Source organism: Lynx rufus, unplaced genomic scaffold (assembly GCF_022079265.1).
Source record: "Lynx rufus isolate CCGP_SWC_20201006 ecotype Redwood Valley unplaced genomic scaffold, mLynRuf1.p SCAF_6, whole genome shotgun sequence".
In the NCBI taxonomy this organism is placed as follows: Eukaryota; Metazoa; Chordata; class Mammalia; order Carnivora; family Felidae; genus Lynx; species Lynx rufus.
In genome coordinates this window covers 21,150,904-21,166,311 of record NW_025814878.1, presented here as the reverse complement: position 1 = coordinate 21,166,311, position 15,408 = coordinate 21,150,904, and the positions used below count along the sequence as shown (strand labels likewise).

At 45.5% G+C, this 15,408-nt stretch overlaps 1 protein-coding gene across 5 annotated transcripts in view; it reads right to left on the bottom strand.

The window, feature by feature from the left end:
* Positions 1–7,032: 7,032 nt before the first annotated feature.
* NHSL1 (NHS like 1) overlaps positions 7,033–15,408 on the bottom strand; it is a 107,044-nt gene continuing 98,668 nt past the window's right edge. For all 5 annotated transcript variants that reach the window (XM_047101591.1, XM_047101593.1, XM_047101594.1 and 2 more), the window contains 2 exons: positions 15,242–15,374; positions 7,033–9,934 (listed from right to left, as the gene is read on the bottom strand). In XM_047101591.1, coding sequence (XP_046957547.1) covers positions 9,199–9,934; positions 15,242–15,374 — 869 coding nt within the window. In that variant the 3' untranslated portion in view covers positions 7,033–9,198. The remainder of the gene's footprint in view (positions 9,935–15,241; positions 15,375–15,408) is intronic.

Genomic DNA, 15,408 nt, shown 5'->3' with positions numbered 1-15,408 from the left:
CTCCCCTTCCCCACAACTGTAATCTCTTGCCCCGTTTCCAGAGTTGAGTCTCTTTTCAGACCCAAGACTCACTGACTGAAAAGATGGTTGGGTTCCCAGGGAAAAGATCCCTGCAATATTTCAGCAAGTGTGCAAAGTAACGAGTCCCCCGATATTTTTCTAAATATCCATCGGGGATGTACATTGGAGAAAGAGAAATACCCAGATACACTGGGGTCCAAATTGACACTGGACACCCAGAAACCCAAAGTGTCGTCATAGTTGCCCTCCCCCATTAAGTGGGACCATACAGAGGTTAGGAAATAAATGGATTTCTACTCAAAGCTTGGCTTCCAGTTGGTCCCTGTGTTTGTAGACCAACCAGTCACTGGCTATTTCCTCAATTCCTGAATGTATAATTAAGATTGAAATACTTGGAAGGTAGGACAATCCCACATTGATTCCTTGACCTGTGAGGAAAGAGTGTAAACTTAGAAACCACCCCCCCCCCAAATCAGGGCACTAAATCAAAAACAACATTCCACGTCCACTTCTGGCTGTGACAGTAAAACCAGACATTGAAAATGCATAGCAAATGACTGTGTTCTCAGAGAAGGGGGGCGGGAATGGTGAGTTCAAAGAACGTTGAAGCTTATGTTTTCAAGGCTGCTTCTAGGCAGCGAAACAGGAAGGGGAAGTCAAATGGAGACCAGCAGTCGCACTGAGTTGGAGAGACAGAGATCAGTATTAAGGGATGCCAAAGTGTAAAAGTTAAAATAAGTAAAAATTAAAAAAAAATGTTTCTGCTGAATTGTTGAGCAGCATGGAGGATGAAGAAACATACACACACACACACACACACACACACACACCTCTATACATCTACAGTGAGTCCTCTTGAGTCCTTGGCCAAGCACTGGTCTGTGAAAGTATAAAAAGAAACTACCCAAGCCAAGAACTGAAAAATTAGAAAGCAGTAAAAGTCATGATTCACGGATTTTATTTAGGTTTGGGAACAGCTTTTGTTTTGTTAGTTGTTGTTTTAGGGAACAGTTTTTGTTTCTGCTAGCAGGAGTGGAAATAACTCATCATGCATGGGGTATCAGGTGGTGTCCTCACAAGGGTATTGCCTTAGTAGTAAGGTTAAATTGTCTCTTGAAGACCGTTCTGGACCTTCCCTAATGAAACTTAAAAGCAAGCCTTGGAAGGCTCAAACGAATTCCAAGAAACGTGGCTGTGCACCAGAATAAAGCCCAGTACTATTTAAAGAAATACAACAAAATCCATCAACAAACAGCCTAACTCCCAGCATTCCATTAAAAATTACTAGAAAAAAAACGCAAAGGAACGGGAAATTATGACCCATAACTAGGAATCAGTTAGGAACACACCCAGAAGTGGCAGTTGGGAAGGAATTAGCAGCATGGCCCACGTGATCTGACAGACCTATGCCATTAGAGGTGTCAGTGGTGAAAAAAAAAGTGCAATGTAACCAGAGTTACATACACAAGCTGCATGAGCAGGTCGCCCAAACTCCCACGTTCTCATGGTTGTACCCACCACCCCCTCCCCTACTTCCCTGTGGTTGTCTGGGTCAACTGAAGGAAGAAGGAAAAGCTTGAACTTGGCATGTTGATGAGTTGGCTTACTTTAAGGATGCAAGATGAACATGGACGACAGCTGCATTACACCCTCACTCAGGGGTGATGTTGAAAGACCACCTCAGGGAAAAAGTTTTATGCAATCTTTCTGCAAAAAAGAAGGGGGGTTTGAATTTTTGGTAATGGAACTAGTCATTTACTTTGTGAGGGAGGAAAGGTGAAATATTTATGGGGTCATGGCAATGGCAAATGGCCTGGCCAAATGGTTAGCAGTTTGGAAAGGGGAAAGAAAAAAAAAGGATGATTGAGACAAGGGAGTCTGGGGATAGAGACACGTGGAAGGACATGTGGGAGCAGGCACAGAGCTTGAAAACACCGGCTCATGTCAATGCCCACCAGAAAGCACACACCACAGAGGGGCGCTAAGCCACCAAGAAGACAAAATGACAACCTGTTGCTGTTAGCTTTTGTTGGTGCCCACCCCAGTGCTGGCACAATGTGCACACAAATACGGTGGCAACGGAGGCAGAGATAGAGGCTATGCGTGAACCCCCAACACCACGGACTCCCGCTTACCAAGGGCTGGCCTCGACACTGCTAACTCTGAATGCCCAGCCTGCCAGCAATAGATAGCAGGGCTGGGACCCTCGTGAGGCTCTGAGAAGATCAACCGGTCACTTGAAGCCAAAGTCACTACCTAAGGCCCATTCTTTCCTGAAACGGCCAGCAGTTCCTTCACACAAGCTTAGACACTTATTCTAGACATGCAGCTTCCTTTCCTGTTTATAGGGTCTCAACAGCACCCCCCCTCTAGAGACTTAACAAAATCTCTGGTCCACTGGCATGGATGTACTGAACGTGTGATCTACACATCAGAACACCCAATCAGGGAGAGTTACCTATGGCCATGGGGTCCACTAGGCCTCTCACGTATGGCACCACCTAGAAGCTGCTGGTTTGGTTGCAGCCAACACCCTACCAAGTTATATACTTCCTAAATCAGAGATCCTACATAGTACTGTGTCCACAACAGGAAGGATACATGGCTCTGAGAACCAAGGGGTGGAAGCAAGAGTGACCGTACTTACCGTCACTCCCAATGAGCTACCAAGGGACACAAGATTTCCCACTCCACCGCTCAGGTCTCTGCAGAGCCAGAGGTCCTTGTTCTCAAAGGCATACACCCTCCCTAGACAACACAACAAGGGTCCTGTTGAACTTCACCTATTGCTGCCACCTGGGGACTTTGGACTCCTTGTGTCTGGGTCCAGCAGAAAAGAGCCATCATCTTGTTAGGGACGCCTGACCCTGGAGTGCAAGAGGAGGTAAGTCTGCTCTTACATGATGGAAACTCAGGGCACCCACATGGTGTATCCCTTGTACTCCTTGCCGAGTTAGAACTGTGAATGGACAAGTGCAGCAGCGCTGGTCCCAGAAGGGTTTGATTCTCACGATCTCAGAACCTCAGGAATTAGAGCATGGGTCACACCACTAGGAAAGCCACTGAGATGAGCAGAGGTGGCAGTTGAGGGTAAAGGGCATGGAGTGAGTGGAGGAGGGAGGAGAAGTACCGGCTGTGGCCCCAGACCGGTGGCAGGAAGGGCTGTAGTTGGTCCCACCAAGCTCCTCTGAAAAACACTTTCTCCTCAGGAAGAGAGAAGTCCAACAGAGCCTTGGCGGAATGGCCCTCCACGTTTGTGGGGGAAGCAGACCCACAAGGTGCAAGGGGCCAAACTGTGGCAGGCATGGAGACGTGCCACTTAGATCTCCTCTCAAGACTGGCCATCCAGCGGCAAGAAGTGTGGTTCGCTGATAGCCTCTAATTGGTGGCTTCATTGGGGGCCACCTTAGCTTTCAAGCTGAAGTCATACTATCCCAAGGGTTGGGGACCAGTGATTCTACTAAGCGGTGGGAATTGAAGGCATGCTTTTCTCAGAGTGGCCTCTTGCCAAAGACCAGACAAGGCAGTGGTAAAGGACCTCGCTGTTTCTGTCCAACACAGGAGACCTCCGGTGAGTGAACTTTCCCCAGAGTTCCCCATAGGTTGGGCAGCTGTGTAAGGTCATTACTGCAATCTGATAGCTCTCCTGGCCTTATCCTCCTTCTTCGCTTTTCCTTTTAACGGTGTTACACTCCAATAAAACCTTGCATTCCTAATGGTCTCAGTGTCTACTTCCTGAGGAACTTAAGCCAACATAGAAATACAGGCACTTTTCTTTTCAGTAGTTAAAATAAAGGTTTTGAGGTTGAAATGGCTCCTGTCAAGGGACAGAAAGGAGAATAGGCCTTTCAATAGGCCAGACTATTTGAATAAGGAGGACAGTGGCGGATCTTAAAGGCTTTGCGGGCCACAGCAAGGAGTTCGAATCCCATTGGCTGTAAGATTCAGTCTTTGTGGAGGGTTTCATGCAGTGGAGAGCTATCTCTTGTTTTTAAGAGCTTATTTTTATGGTAAATTAAGAGCGGTTGAAGATGCACAGTAAAGACCAGAAGACCAGTTGGGAGGTGTTTGCAGTAGTCTGGTTAGGAGACAACAGCTTGGACCTGAGAGGCAGCCGTGGAACTGGTGAGAAGTGATTGGATTTGTGAACTATTTTGGCAGTAGGGTTCACATGACTTGCTTATGGTTGAGATGTGGCTTGAAAAGGAAACAGGCCACAGGAACAGGCCTTGATTTGGGGCCTGAGCCACTGTGTAATGCCATTAATTGATAAAGTAAAGATGGTGGTGGGGGGTATGGTTTGGAGATAGGAGGTTTAAAATACCTTTAATGCAGGTGTTGAGTAAGCAGCAAATATACCAATCTGGAGTTCACAGAGGAAGTAAGGACAGGAGATGTTCAGGAATCACCAGTGTGTTGTGTGTGTGTGTGTGTGTGTGTGTGTGTGTATCTATCTATATGTGTGTGTGTATATATACATATGTACGTATATATGTGAATACGTATATATGTATATACATATATGTGTGTGTGTGTGTACACACACACATATTTAAGGCTATGGGATTAGATGTACTCAACAAGAAAGAGTATATAGCTTTAGAAGACTAAGAACGAAGCCAGGTCATATCATTCTCCTTCTTATAAAACCTTCATTCTTTCCCAATATTACAGAACAAAACCCCCAAATTCTTTGGGAGGACATCCCAGGCCTTCTACATTCTTGCCTGAGATGACCTTTCTAATCTCACGTCCTACTATGTTCTTCTGGAGACATTTTAACTACATGGCTTCCTCTAAACACTGGCCTCTGTGCCTTTGCTCATGCTATCCCCTCCATTTGGAGGGTCCTTCTTCTCCCAACTTCCCCCCTTGGTGAAATCCTCCTTGTCCATAAAGTCTTAGTTCAGGTTCACAACCAATCCTTCCCTCATCCATCTAGACAAAAGTAACGACACCTGAGGCACCTGGCTGGCTCAGTCAGTACACATGCGACGTTCAACCTCATGGTTGTGAGTTTGAGCCCCACCTTGGGTGTAGACTACTTAAAAATAAAACCTTAAAAAAAAAAAAAAAAGCAATGACATCTTCCTCTGAGACCCCTATCACTCAACTGCAAGTGAGTGAAAAATGCAGTGCACCTAGAAGGTAGACCACCAAGGCTGATGCAGTGACTCTAGATGCAATCAATGGACCAGGTTCCTTTCTCCTTCACCTTCCACACATGTGGCTTTCAACCCATTGGTGCTGAAATGTTGGAAAAGTATGGTTCTTCTAGCCTCCCATTCTTTCAGGGAGAAACAAAGCAACAAGAGATGGGACTGGCTCCTATATCAGCAACCTTCCTGGAGATTTCCAGACCACTGCTCATGTCTCACTGGTCAAAATTGTACCCTCTTGACTACAGGGGAGGCTGTGAGGTGTAGCGTTTCAGTTGGGTGCATTGCCATCTCGAATCAATGTCAGGTGTTCCAATGGTAAAGGAGGACACACAGGGTGTGGGATCCCAACAGGGTTTGCTGTGGAGCTCAGAGTGCTTTTCCTTTTCAACCATTCTGACACTTTTTACAGGATAGTTCACAGTGTGTGTGTGTGTGTGTGTGTGTGTGTTTCACTAGATTTGAAGCCCCTTAATGAGATCTCATCCACATTTTCAATGTTTATTTTGAAAGAGAGAGAAAGAGAGAGTGTGAGCAGGGAAGGGACAGAGAGAGAGAGAGAGAGAGAGAGAGAGAGAGAGAGAGAGAGAGAGAATCCCAAGCAGGCTCCATGCGCTCAGTGCAGAGCCCTATGCAGAGCTTGATCTCACAGACTGTGAGATCATGACCTGAGTTGAAATCAAGAGTTGGACACTTAACCGTTTTAAATCTTAGGACCCCCTTATACCTTACCTAGCATATTAGAAGTATTTAATAAAGGGCTTTTTTAAAATGCCAAACACATGACTCGTGATTGCTCTAGTCCTTGTTCTGTGAATAAAAGCTGACCTGTGTGGAAGGCAGAGGAGCTCATCGGAAGAGACTGTGTTACAGTAACTAAAGGGCTAATGACAGAAAAAGAGACCTCAGGAATCAAACGGACCTCAAGAGTCAGGTCCATGTTTTATCTGAAAGACCCTCCTTCTCACCCTGCCCAATAATATCCTAATATCACCCAAGTGTATTATCCTGTTGTACTCATTTCTTGATGGAATCTCAGCAACACAATTATTCATATTCACTTCATGTGCTGAAAACACATTAAGGCAGAACCGATAAAGCCAGTCGCATGCTTCTCCTGTCCTTCCAGGGGAGTGGTGTTTTGTCTCCTTGTTACTGTGACTCTCCTAACGAATATACTCCCACCCTCAGGTGAGAAGAAATGGTTGTAACCAACATCCTTCAGAAATAGGAGGGCAGAAATCAGACCAAAGTTGAGGTGGCTTCCACCGGACAGACCACATGACCGTTTATTTCTCCCCCAACTCTCAGGAAAAATAAGGCGGAAGTAATTTGTCCCTAGGACTTCTATGATTATCAGTGACTTACGGTCTCAGGATATAAGGAAGAGTCAACAAGTCTACCCTCACGGGTTTTTTCAAGGTGACAGGGTCTGTAAACAGACCCCATTCCTCACAGAGGAATAAAGTAGCAAAGCTAAAGGTGCCATATGGTCCAGGGAGGAGTCTAGATTCTGGTTTCCCTAGATTTCATCCACGCCTGTGAAAAGTTCTCGCATCTCTCCACATGCCACACCACCTGAACTATCGGTCGATACATTATTCATATTTATCCAAAAGTCCAGAGGACCCTGTTCAGGGCTGTTTTTCCATATGTCCTTTGAGATGGCACCATCCACAGTATCTGTGATGTTCTATCTCCTCTCTGTTGGGTCCCCACCTCCCACAGGCACCTTCTGGTCTTCACTGCTGTTCTGTTTGTATCCAGCAAAGCACTCACCAGTTCTGTGGAAGAAGGCCGATCTTATTATTCAAAAATGCACGCACAAACGAAAAGAAGTAAGGTTCAACTATTTCCTTTACAATTGTTTTATTCAAAGCAAATTTTCAAACCTAGTATCCTTTTTCTTTAAAAACGGGGATTTTTAAAATAGTTTTATAATTAGTGGTGATGTTGTTTTACTTTACCTTTGACATAAATGATTTATATATTAAGTTAAAGTTGTCTGATATTCACGTACATTCTAATCGGGCTTAGGGAGCGAGGAGGTTTCATATTCAGAAGCCAACACCACTTTTCTAAAATGTAGAAGAGGAGATCCTCGGGCCCAGCACGGCAGACGGTAGCTCCCAACGGTGAAAAGTCCTTTAGCCTTTGGCCAAATATCAGGTCTTCATTGCGGGCTGTGTGAAAAGAAGGGTTTTGTTTTCTTCAGAGGATGGAAGAAGCCTTCATTCCTTAGGTTTGTTTTTGTCTCAAAGCCGTGTCTAAAATGGGGGTCTACGGTTGTGATGTGTAATAAACCTTTTGATAGTCTGGCCCGTGCGGTCCAACGTTTAGATGATGTTTTTATGCCGAAAGAGATGACCGCTGGTAGCCGTATTGCACACGGGCCAAGGATCTCCGTGTTGTCGTTTCAAGTCCTTCTAATGAAGGCGACAAGGCTTGTTTCATGTAACCAACAAATAAAGGAGTCCAGGTACACGGCAGTTGGGAGGGAATGGGGGCGGGGAGGGGCACAAGAGTAGGACGTAAAAATAAATACTTTACACACTTTTCTCCCACGCCTATAAGTATTAAAAATTCTAGCTGGAGAAGATTAGAAGGTAATTAGCCAACTCAATTACTTATAAAAAATATAAAAACTCACAAACCAAATGATGCAAAAAATCTTTTTAATCTAAAATCTCATTTCCCAGGGTTAATTAAGAGCCAAGCCCTGCCAATTTTTATTAGTGTATTTGACTAACAAGAGGTATTCAGCATTTTCTTCAAAGTATGAGAATATAGAATAGATTCTGATAAACCTTTCTAAATGGGGGCATGGTACTGTATGTAGGCAGGTCAAGGAAAAATAGCCATACCTATATCTTTGGTGTCACCAAAAGGATATCCAAAAAAGTCAGCAAATGTTGACATGTCAAGCGATAAGAAATTGCCAAATGCGAGTTTACACTCTGTAAAAACGGCCGTAAAAGGAAAATCTCCACCCACAGTTCTGTAGTGCAAGTCTTCAAGTGGAATTCTGAAAAATAAGTTTATTTCATAAGCAGGAAACAGCTTCCAGCAGCGTTTTATCACTTGCCCCTCTTCCCTTCTGTCCCCTCTCACCCTCTCTGTGCGCGTACGCGGTCATCTTCGTTCTCAAGGAAGGCCTCGGCCGCTACTCAAGGAGGAAAGTCATGAAAAGACTGCCCACGTGTCTAAAACTCAGGCCAGAAGGCGTGTGTCTGTGGCCGCAGCAGAGCAGGCTCCAAGTGACTGCCCTGCCACTTCCCCACATTTGTCATGTTCACGAAACCAAGCCTTTTTTCCCCAGGAAAAAGTACCCGAACCCATTAGTCATTTAGCCCTTTCCCAACGTTTTGGGTTCATCACGACACAGCTCACCTCGAAAGCACGCCGGGGCCGGGACGCCGTGTCCTCTGCAGCACCAGCCAATATGCCCCCTCTTTCTTAGAAGGAATGGTTCTCTCCCCTCTTTCTTCAGAAACTCACTACTTTCCCCAAACAGAATACTTTTCAAGCAATTCCCACCTAGGCCAGAAGATTCCATGTTTCCACCCATCTTTCCTTCTCCTATTTCTGTACATGCTGTTTGTGTGTGTGTGCACGTGTGTATGTGTGTTTGAGCGCACGCACGCGTGTGTTTTAACACAAAAGGGTTCAAAATGCACACACACACACACACCCTTCCACACACACACCCACCCAGCATTTAGTCAAAAAAAAAAAAAAAAAAAAAAAAAAGGGCGTGCGGAGGAATAAAAAAAAGAAATCTTCCCCAGGAAGCACTTCTGGAAGTTAAGCTTCTACTTGCTTTTCAGCCACAGGGCAAGTGCCGAGGGGAGGCCTAAATAACACCCCCCTTCCGCTGTAGGGCTGGCAGCGCCCGGGGCCCACAGCACAAACGCTGAGCGGGATCCACGGGCAAGGCAGGGAAGGTACCTGTCAGACTTCCCAGAGCGAGGTGTTGTGCGTCTCCCTCACGTTACCTGGGAGACTCACATTCTCCTCCCTAGCTCTCTTCCCCCAGAGGACCTCCACACCGTTCTGATGGACCCGTGCGCTCCGCCGTGACTGTCCCGTTGGCGGGGCCGGGGCCCTGTGCCTGCGGCGAGGCGGCGGGCTCCCCGCCACAGAGCAGGCTGCCCTTGTCCGTTTCATCCCCCACCGGTCCATCCAGGGAGCATCCCCTCGCAGCACCCGGGGCCCGGCGAGCCCGGTTGTCTGCAGGCTCCAAGGCTTCCCCTTCGCCTTCCGAGATGACGGTCATGGGGCTGCTCTGGATCCGGTTCCGCACGCTGTATCTGCTGCTGGCCGCAGAAGGCGGGGTTCGGCTGCGGCCGTACCGGGGGCCGGAAAAGGACAGACTCCGAGGCATCAAACCTTCGTTCTTGGCCCACTCCTCCTGGGCCCGCCTGTTCTTGCTCGGGGAGCAGCTTGACGGGCTCTCGGGGGCGTCTGGCGAAGGCTCTGACCTTGATCTCTGGAATCTAGGGTCTGTGTTCTTCAGCATCTCGGCTGCAGACATGCGGGCACTCGTGTCTGCCCGACTCCCCTTTTTTAGCAGCAGAGCTTTGAAGTTGTCACTGCTGGTGCTGCTTTTACGGACACTTCTCTGAATTGACCCCACTTGCTTCGGGGAGGCCAGGCTGGGGGCAGCACCAGTGGGTGTCACTGGCGGGGAGGGAGAATGGTTTCGGGAGTGATCATCATCTGAATCTTTACGGCCAAGGACTTTCCTCTTGGATCTGAGATTTAAGAACATGAAGATAAAGGTTCATTCCCAGTGGGCCATGGGATGTCGGTCACAACCGCCCTGCTTCTCTTACTGCATATTCCGGTCACCATTTATTAAGAGTTCCTTTAATAGTTTATTTTATTATCATGTGAGCCCATGACCCAGCTACAATAATGATTAACTCATGGCTGCCCTTCTTTCATCTGTACCCTCACTGGATTACTTTGAAATGAATCTTAAGATATCATATTAACTTACTGTGGTAAGGATCATTTCAAAAGTTTCTATTGCCGTATTTTATTTAACACTCCCGTATTAGACTGATCCCGAGTGAATTTCACTGCCGACCACGCTTGTCTGTAATCTTCCTTTTCTTGTTTGGTACTAGCCCTTCAACAGGGCTAATAGATAAGTCAACCCCCAGAATATCCCCTACCATGAGGGAGGCCCCCACTTCAGGTTCTAAAACAATTCTACAGCTCTGCGTTCTCATACATTCTAGAGTGTGACGTAAAACCAGGCTTCCTTGGCTCTTACTGGCCCATATGTCAACTTCTGAAAATCCAGTTTTCCAGAAAACTAGAGTGAACCTTCCACACTAGAGTGATCCTGTTTCCTGACTGACTTCAGAAAACCTCTCAGTGATCAAGACAATCTGAAGAATGTGGGTGGAATGTGACAGAGGAGGGGCCTTTAGGGAAAGTTAATATGTTTCCCAGAGGTGTTTCTTGTCCTCAGTCTCTAAGAAGCTTGCTGTTCAATGTGTTTTGTATGCAGAGTGACTCAGAGATAATAAAGCAGATGAGCCAGGGGGCCCCTTGCTGGTCTCTTCACAGTAACAACTCGGTCTGCAAGGAATCTCTCAGCCAGATGCAGGTGCTTTAAGAAAAACTCGGTACATTTAATAAAACAAAGACATGGGTACATCTTTTTGTTTGCTATAAAATGATAGAATATGCAGCAGGTGCTTGCAGCACCAAGAGGTTGGTACTGTATATACAGATTGAGAGTTGAACTTGAGCACTACCAACCTCTAGCTGTGTGACCTTGGACAAACTAGTCCGTTTTCATACTTGTAAAAATGGGGGCGAGGATACTAACCTCACAGGTTCGTGAGGATTCAATGAGATGAAGAGCCTCTGGAGTCACACAGACCTGGGCTAAATCCCATGCTAAAGCTTCCTTGCTCTGTGACCTTGGGCAAATTAAAGTTTCTGATCCTTGGGAAGCCTGGGTGGCTCAGTCGGTTAAGCGTCCGACTTCAGCTCAGGTCACGATCTCGCGGTCCGTGAGTTCGAGCCCCGCGTCGGGCTCTGGGCTGATGGCTCAGAGCCTGGAGCCTGCTTCCGATTCTGTGTCTCCCTCTCTCTCTGCCCCTCCCCCGTTCATGTTCTGTCTCTCTCTGTCTCAAAAATAAATAAACGTTAAAAAAATAAATAAATAAATAAAGATGAATGCAAATAACAGCCATAAAGTGTCAGGCATGGAAGATGTGCTCAACAGACCTGTGAGTGTCATTTAGGGAAAAAGAGTTCTTTCTTCCTGCCGCTAGGCTCGCTTCAGTGCTGTTTTTACTTGGCCTTGCACAGCAAGACACGGGAGGAATGGACCCCTAATGGCTGCCCTGGGCTCGGTGCTCCCACAGTCCTCTCCATGCTTCTGGCCAAAAAGAAGCCCCCAAAGCAGAAGACAGGAGATGGTAAGGACTGAAACAAAGTCTGAAGGGTGGCCAAGGCTGACGTGGCACCAGCCCCTTTGAGACTGCAGAGCCTGGCCTATGACCCTTTGGTCCAACGGCTCTGCATGGTTGTCAACAGAGAGCGGTGCTCTGGAATACATTAATGACCGGCTGACAGAAACCACAAAAATAATAACATCGCAGAATCTCAGAGCTGGAAATGGCTTTAGCTGGTGTGGTCTGACCAGGGAAGGTAACTGATACCAAAGAGTGAAGTCACACAGCTTAATATAAGAACTAGGACCTGATGGAGTATCTTCCTACCCATAGTGCCTGACCTCACAACCTATAGCAGTCACCTTAGAGAGTGAATGATTTAGCACTGAAGCTATATGTATTGCCTTATTTGAACTTCTCAAAAGCAGTTCTGCCCATCTCATTCTTGCAGGTACTGCTTTGTAGCCTAATTTTTAGTTTGTTTTTTAAAAGGTAAGGGTGTGCAGGGTGCCTGGGTGGCTCAGTCGGTTAAATGTCCAACTTCGGCTCAGGTCGTGATCTCACAGCCCGTTAGTTCAAGCCCCGCGTCAGGCTCTGAGCTCACAGCTCAGAGCCTGGAGCCTGCTTCGGATTCTGCGTCTCCCTCTCTCTCTGCCCCTCCCCTACTTGCATATTCTCTCTCTCTCTGTCTTTCTCTCTCTGTCTTTCTCTCTCTCTCTCTCGCTCTCTCTCAAAAATAAACATTAAGAAAAAAAAAAGGTAAGGGTGTGCTGAAATCCATACATCAAGCCACAGGTATACTTGATTAAAGTTATGGCCTTTAACTGTAGATTTAGAATTAAGAGAGGAGATGGGAATTTATAAAAGTTTTTGTTGTTTCTCAAAAGCAGCTGCCCCTGAAAATGAGAATTAAATCTAAGCACACAAATTCTCTGCATATATGTATGTATACACACGCACACACACATACATGCTCTGTGTGTGTATTTCCAAAGAAGATGGCTATAAAAAGCACTCAAACAGTTAACACTGGCTTGAAAACTAATTACTTCAATAAATATAAAAATTTCACACCTCAACTGGTGTTCTACATTTTCCATCTGGCTTTAAATCTGAAGTGAATTCATTTGCATTATAAAATTTGAAAGCTGTGGGTTCAGTTTAGATACTCTTTCTTTTAAATTATTAGCTTAGGTGGGGCGCCTGGGTGGCTCAGTCTGTTGGGCGTCCGACTTCGGCTCAGGTCACGATCTCGTGATTCACGGGTTCGAGCCCCGCGTCGGGCTCTGTGCTGACCACTCAGAGCCTGGAGCCTGCTTTGTGGATTCTGTCTCCCTCTCTCTCTGCCCCTGCCCGCTCATATTCTGTCTCTCTCTCTCTCAAAAATAAATAAAACATTTTTAAAAAATTAAAAAAAAAGTTTCTAAATTATTAGCTTAGGTGCTGAAGAATATAAAATAAAATAAAGCCCAAAAAAGCAGTCTTCAGATGGATTTTTATTATGTCCGTTAATACATTATCAATACCAAAACAGAAATTAGCAGTCGTCTTCTCTCGCTCTCCAATCCATACCCTACTTGGTCTCCATTTCTATCGCGTGTACACAGAATGATACAGACTGGCTGATTTCCACATCTGTAGTAGATATAATTCACTACTAGGAGGCACCACAGATTTTTCAGTGTCTTAAGAAGGTTGCCAAAGTAAAATATGGAAGAGACATTTGGCGTATTTTTCAGAAAAGCACATAGTAAATTGGCCCCACAATAGTTGGGTTCCTCACTGAGACCAAGTACTTAGTACACAGAGCAACGAGCAACATATCTTCTCTATAGACTGCTATTTTAAATATATGTGTCTGCCCATTTAGCAAACCAGTGCATTCCCTATGAAATGAAAGATGCCACATCCTGGAAGAATTTCCTGATAGTTAAATCCCAACTGGTTTCATTTAATCCAGAAAATATTTACGGTGTGCTTATTATGTCTCTAGCATGGTTAGAATAGAAACCTCTGTATAAACTTCTACAAATGTCACTAATGTCCGTTTCAAAGACGTAGCATTTTTCATTTTACAGTGTTCAGAAATAATTTCATAAGTAGCTACACCTTTCTATTTCTAATGAGATCAAAGAAACCATTGCTAAAGAGGCAGTCTTTAGGGTCTTTGGGGGTATCGTACCAATGCTAGAGCCAAGATGTAAAGAACCTAATTCCTGGGGCACCTGGGTGGCTCAGTCAGTTGAGCGTCAGCTCTTGATTTCGGCTCAGGTCATGATCCCAAGGTTGTGGGATCAAGTCCTGTGTCTGGCTCTGCCCTGAGTGTGGAGCCTGCTTAAGATTCTCTCTCTCCCTCTGCCCCTCTCCCCTGCTCGGGCTCTCTCTCTAAAATAAAAAATAAATAAATAAATAAATAAATAAAAATAATAAAAGACTCTACCTTTAAAAAAGAAAAGTAAAAACAGAATTCTTGACAAACACCTAATTCCCCAGCTTGGTCCCCTCCCCACTCCCCCCGACTCCTCCCCAAGTTAGATATTTATATGCTGCACAAGGAATTTCAGATCGGGATAACACCGTGCTTTTCATCTCATGCAACAGCCTTCTCAGATTCCAAGAGCTGGGAAAACAGTCCTGACACAAGGTTACTTACATGGAGAGTCAAATGATTTTATAGGATGCTTTGTTCCGGGAAGAGAAAAGGGACCTTGATTCAGGGCCACATAAGGTGCTGGCAGCATAAAGACACTCATAAGAGTGTCCAAAAACACTGTGGTGAAGGAGTTGAGAAAGCAGCAAAGGATTGATACAGCTTTGTGGTTAAAAGCACTTGCACATATACAATCTCATCTATTCTTACAGTGACACTGTTAACGAGTACGCGGCTGTTTACAGCCAGAAAAATAAGGCAATATATATATAGCTTTGGTGCTAAATCATATTCATTCTCTAGGGTGACCATATGTAAAGACTCTAACAGTTCAGGCAGTTATTTTGAAACATTTACTCCACATTTTTTTCTTAAAGCCCAACAATTTCTGATGCCAGTAGATGGCACTAACAGTATACACTAACAAATTCAATTCCTTTCGCTCCCGCTTTGAAAAGACCGTACTCTTGTATGGAAACATTTCAGTAGCCAAAGAAAACTGAGCTAAAAAACCCTGCTATTTCCGTGAAGTAAAAAAAATAAATAAATAAAATAATAATAATAATAAATGAATAAATAAATAAATAATAATAAAACACCCTTAGGAAAGAAGCAATCCTGTAGAGCTTAGCCTGTGCCTATCTTCTGTCCACAAAACACAGCATTCCTCCCCCTGGACTAGACCATCCATCGCTCTAATCCAGTTCTTGTAAATACTCCATCACGTGACTGACACATTGCATTTCTTGCCAGCAAGTGCAGTGCTGGGCAGAAGGCACCCATTGAGTCCCTGTCCCCACGTCTTCATGAAAATCAGTGGAACAAAGGAGAACAGAAATTGGGAGTCAGAAGAAAAAAACATAGAAACACACTAAAAAAAAAAAAATCAAGTTAATGGGTCACAGAAAAAAAGCTCAAGGAAGACAGACTGAGGAACCACTTAGAAAGACTCAGAGAGTCGATCGCCGATAAGAGCGAGGAGTTCGGGATACCTGTGAATAGCTGCGAAAAGGTCTTCTGTGGTCCGGGGTCTGCTGGGGGTCATCACCTCCTCACTCCCTTCTTCCCTAAGGAAGTCGCAGGCCTCCGAGGAAGCAGCCCCTGTGTCCGGCTCTGGCACCCCGGCTGTAGGGAAGCAAGCCGATACAGGACGCGCACA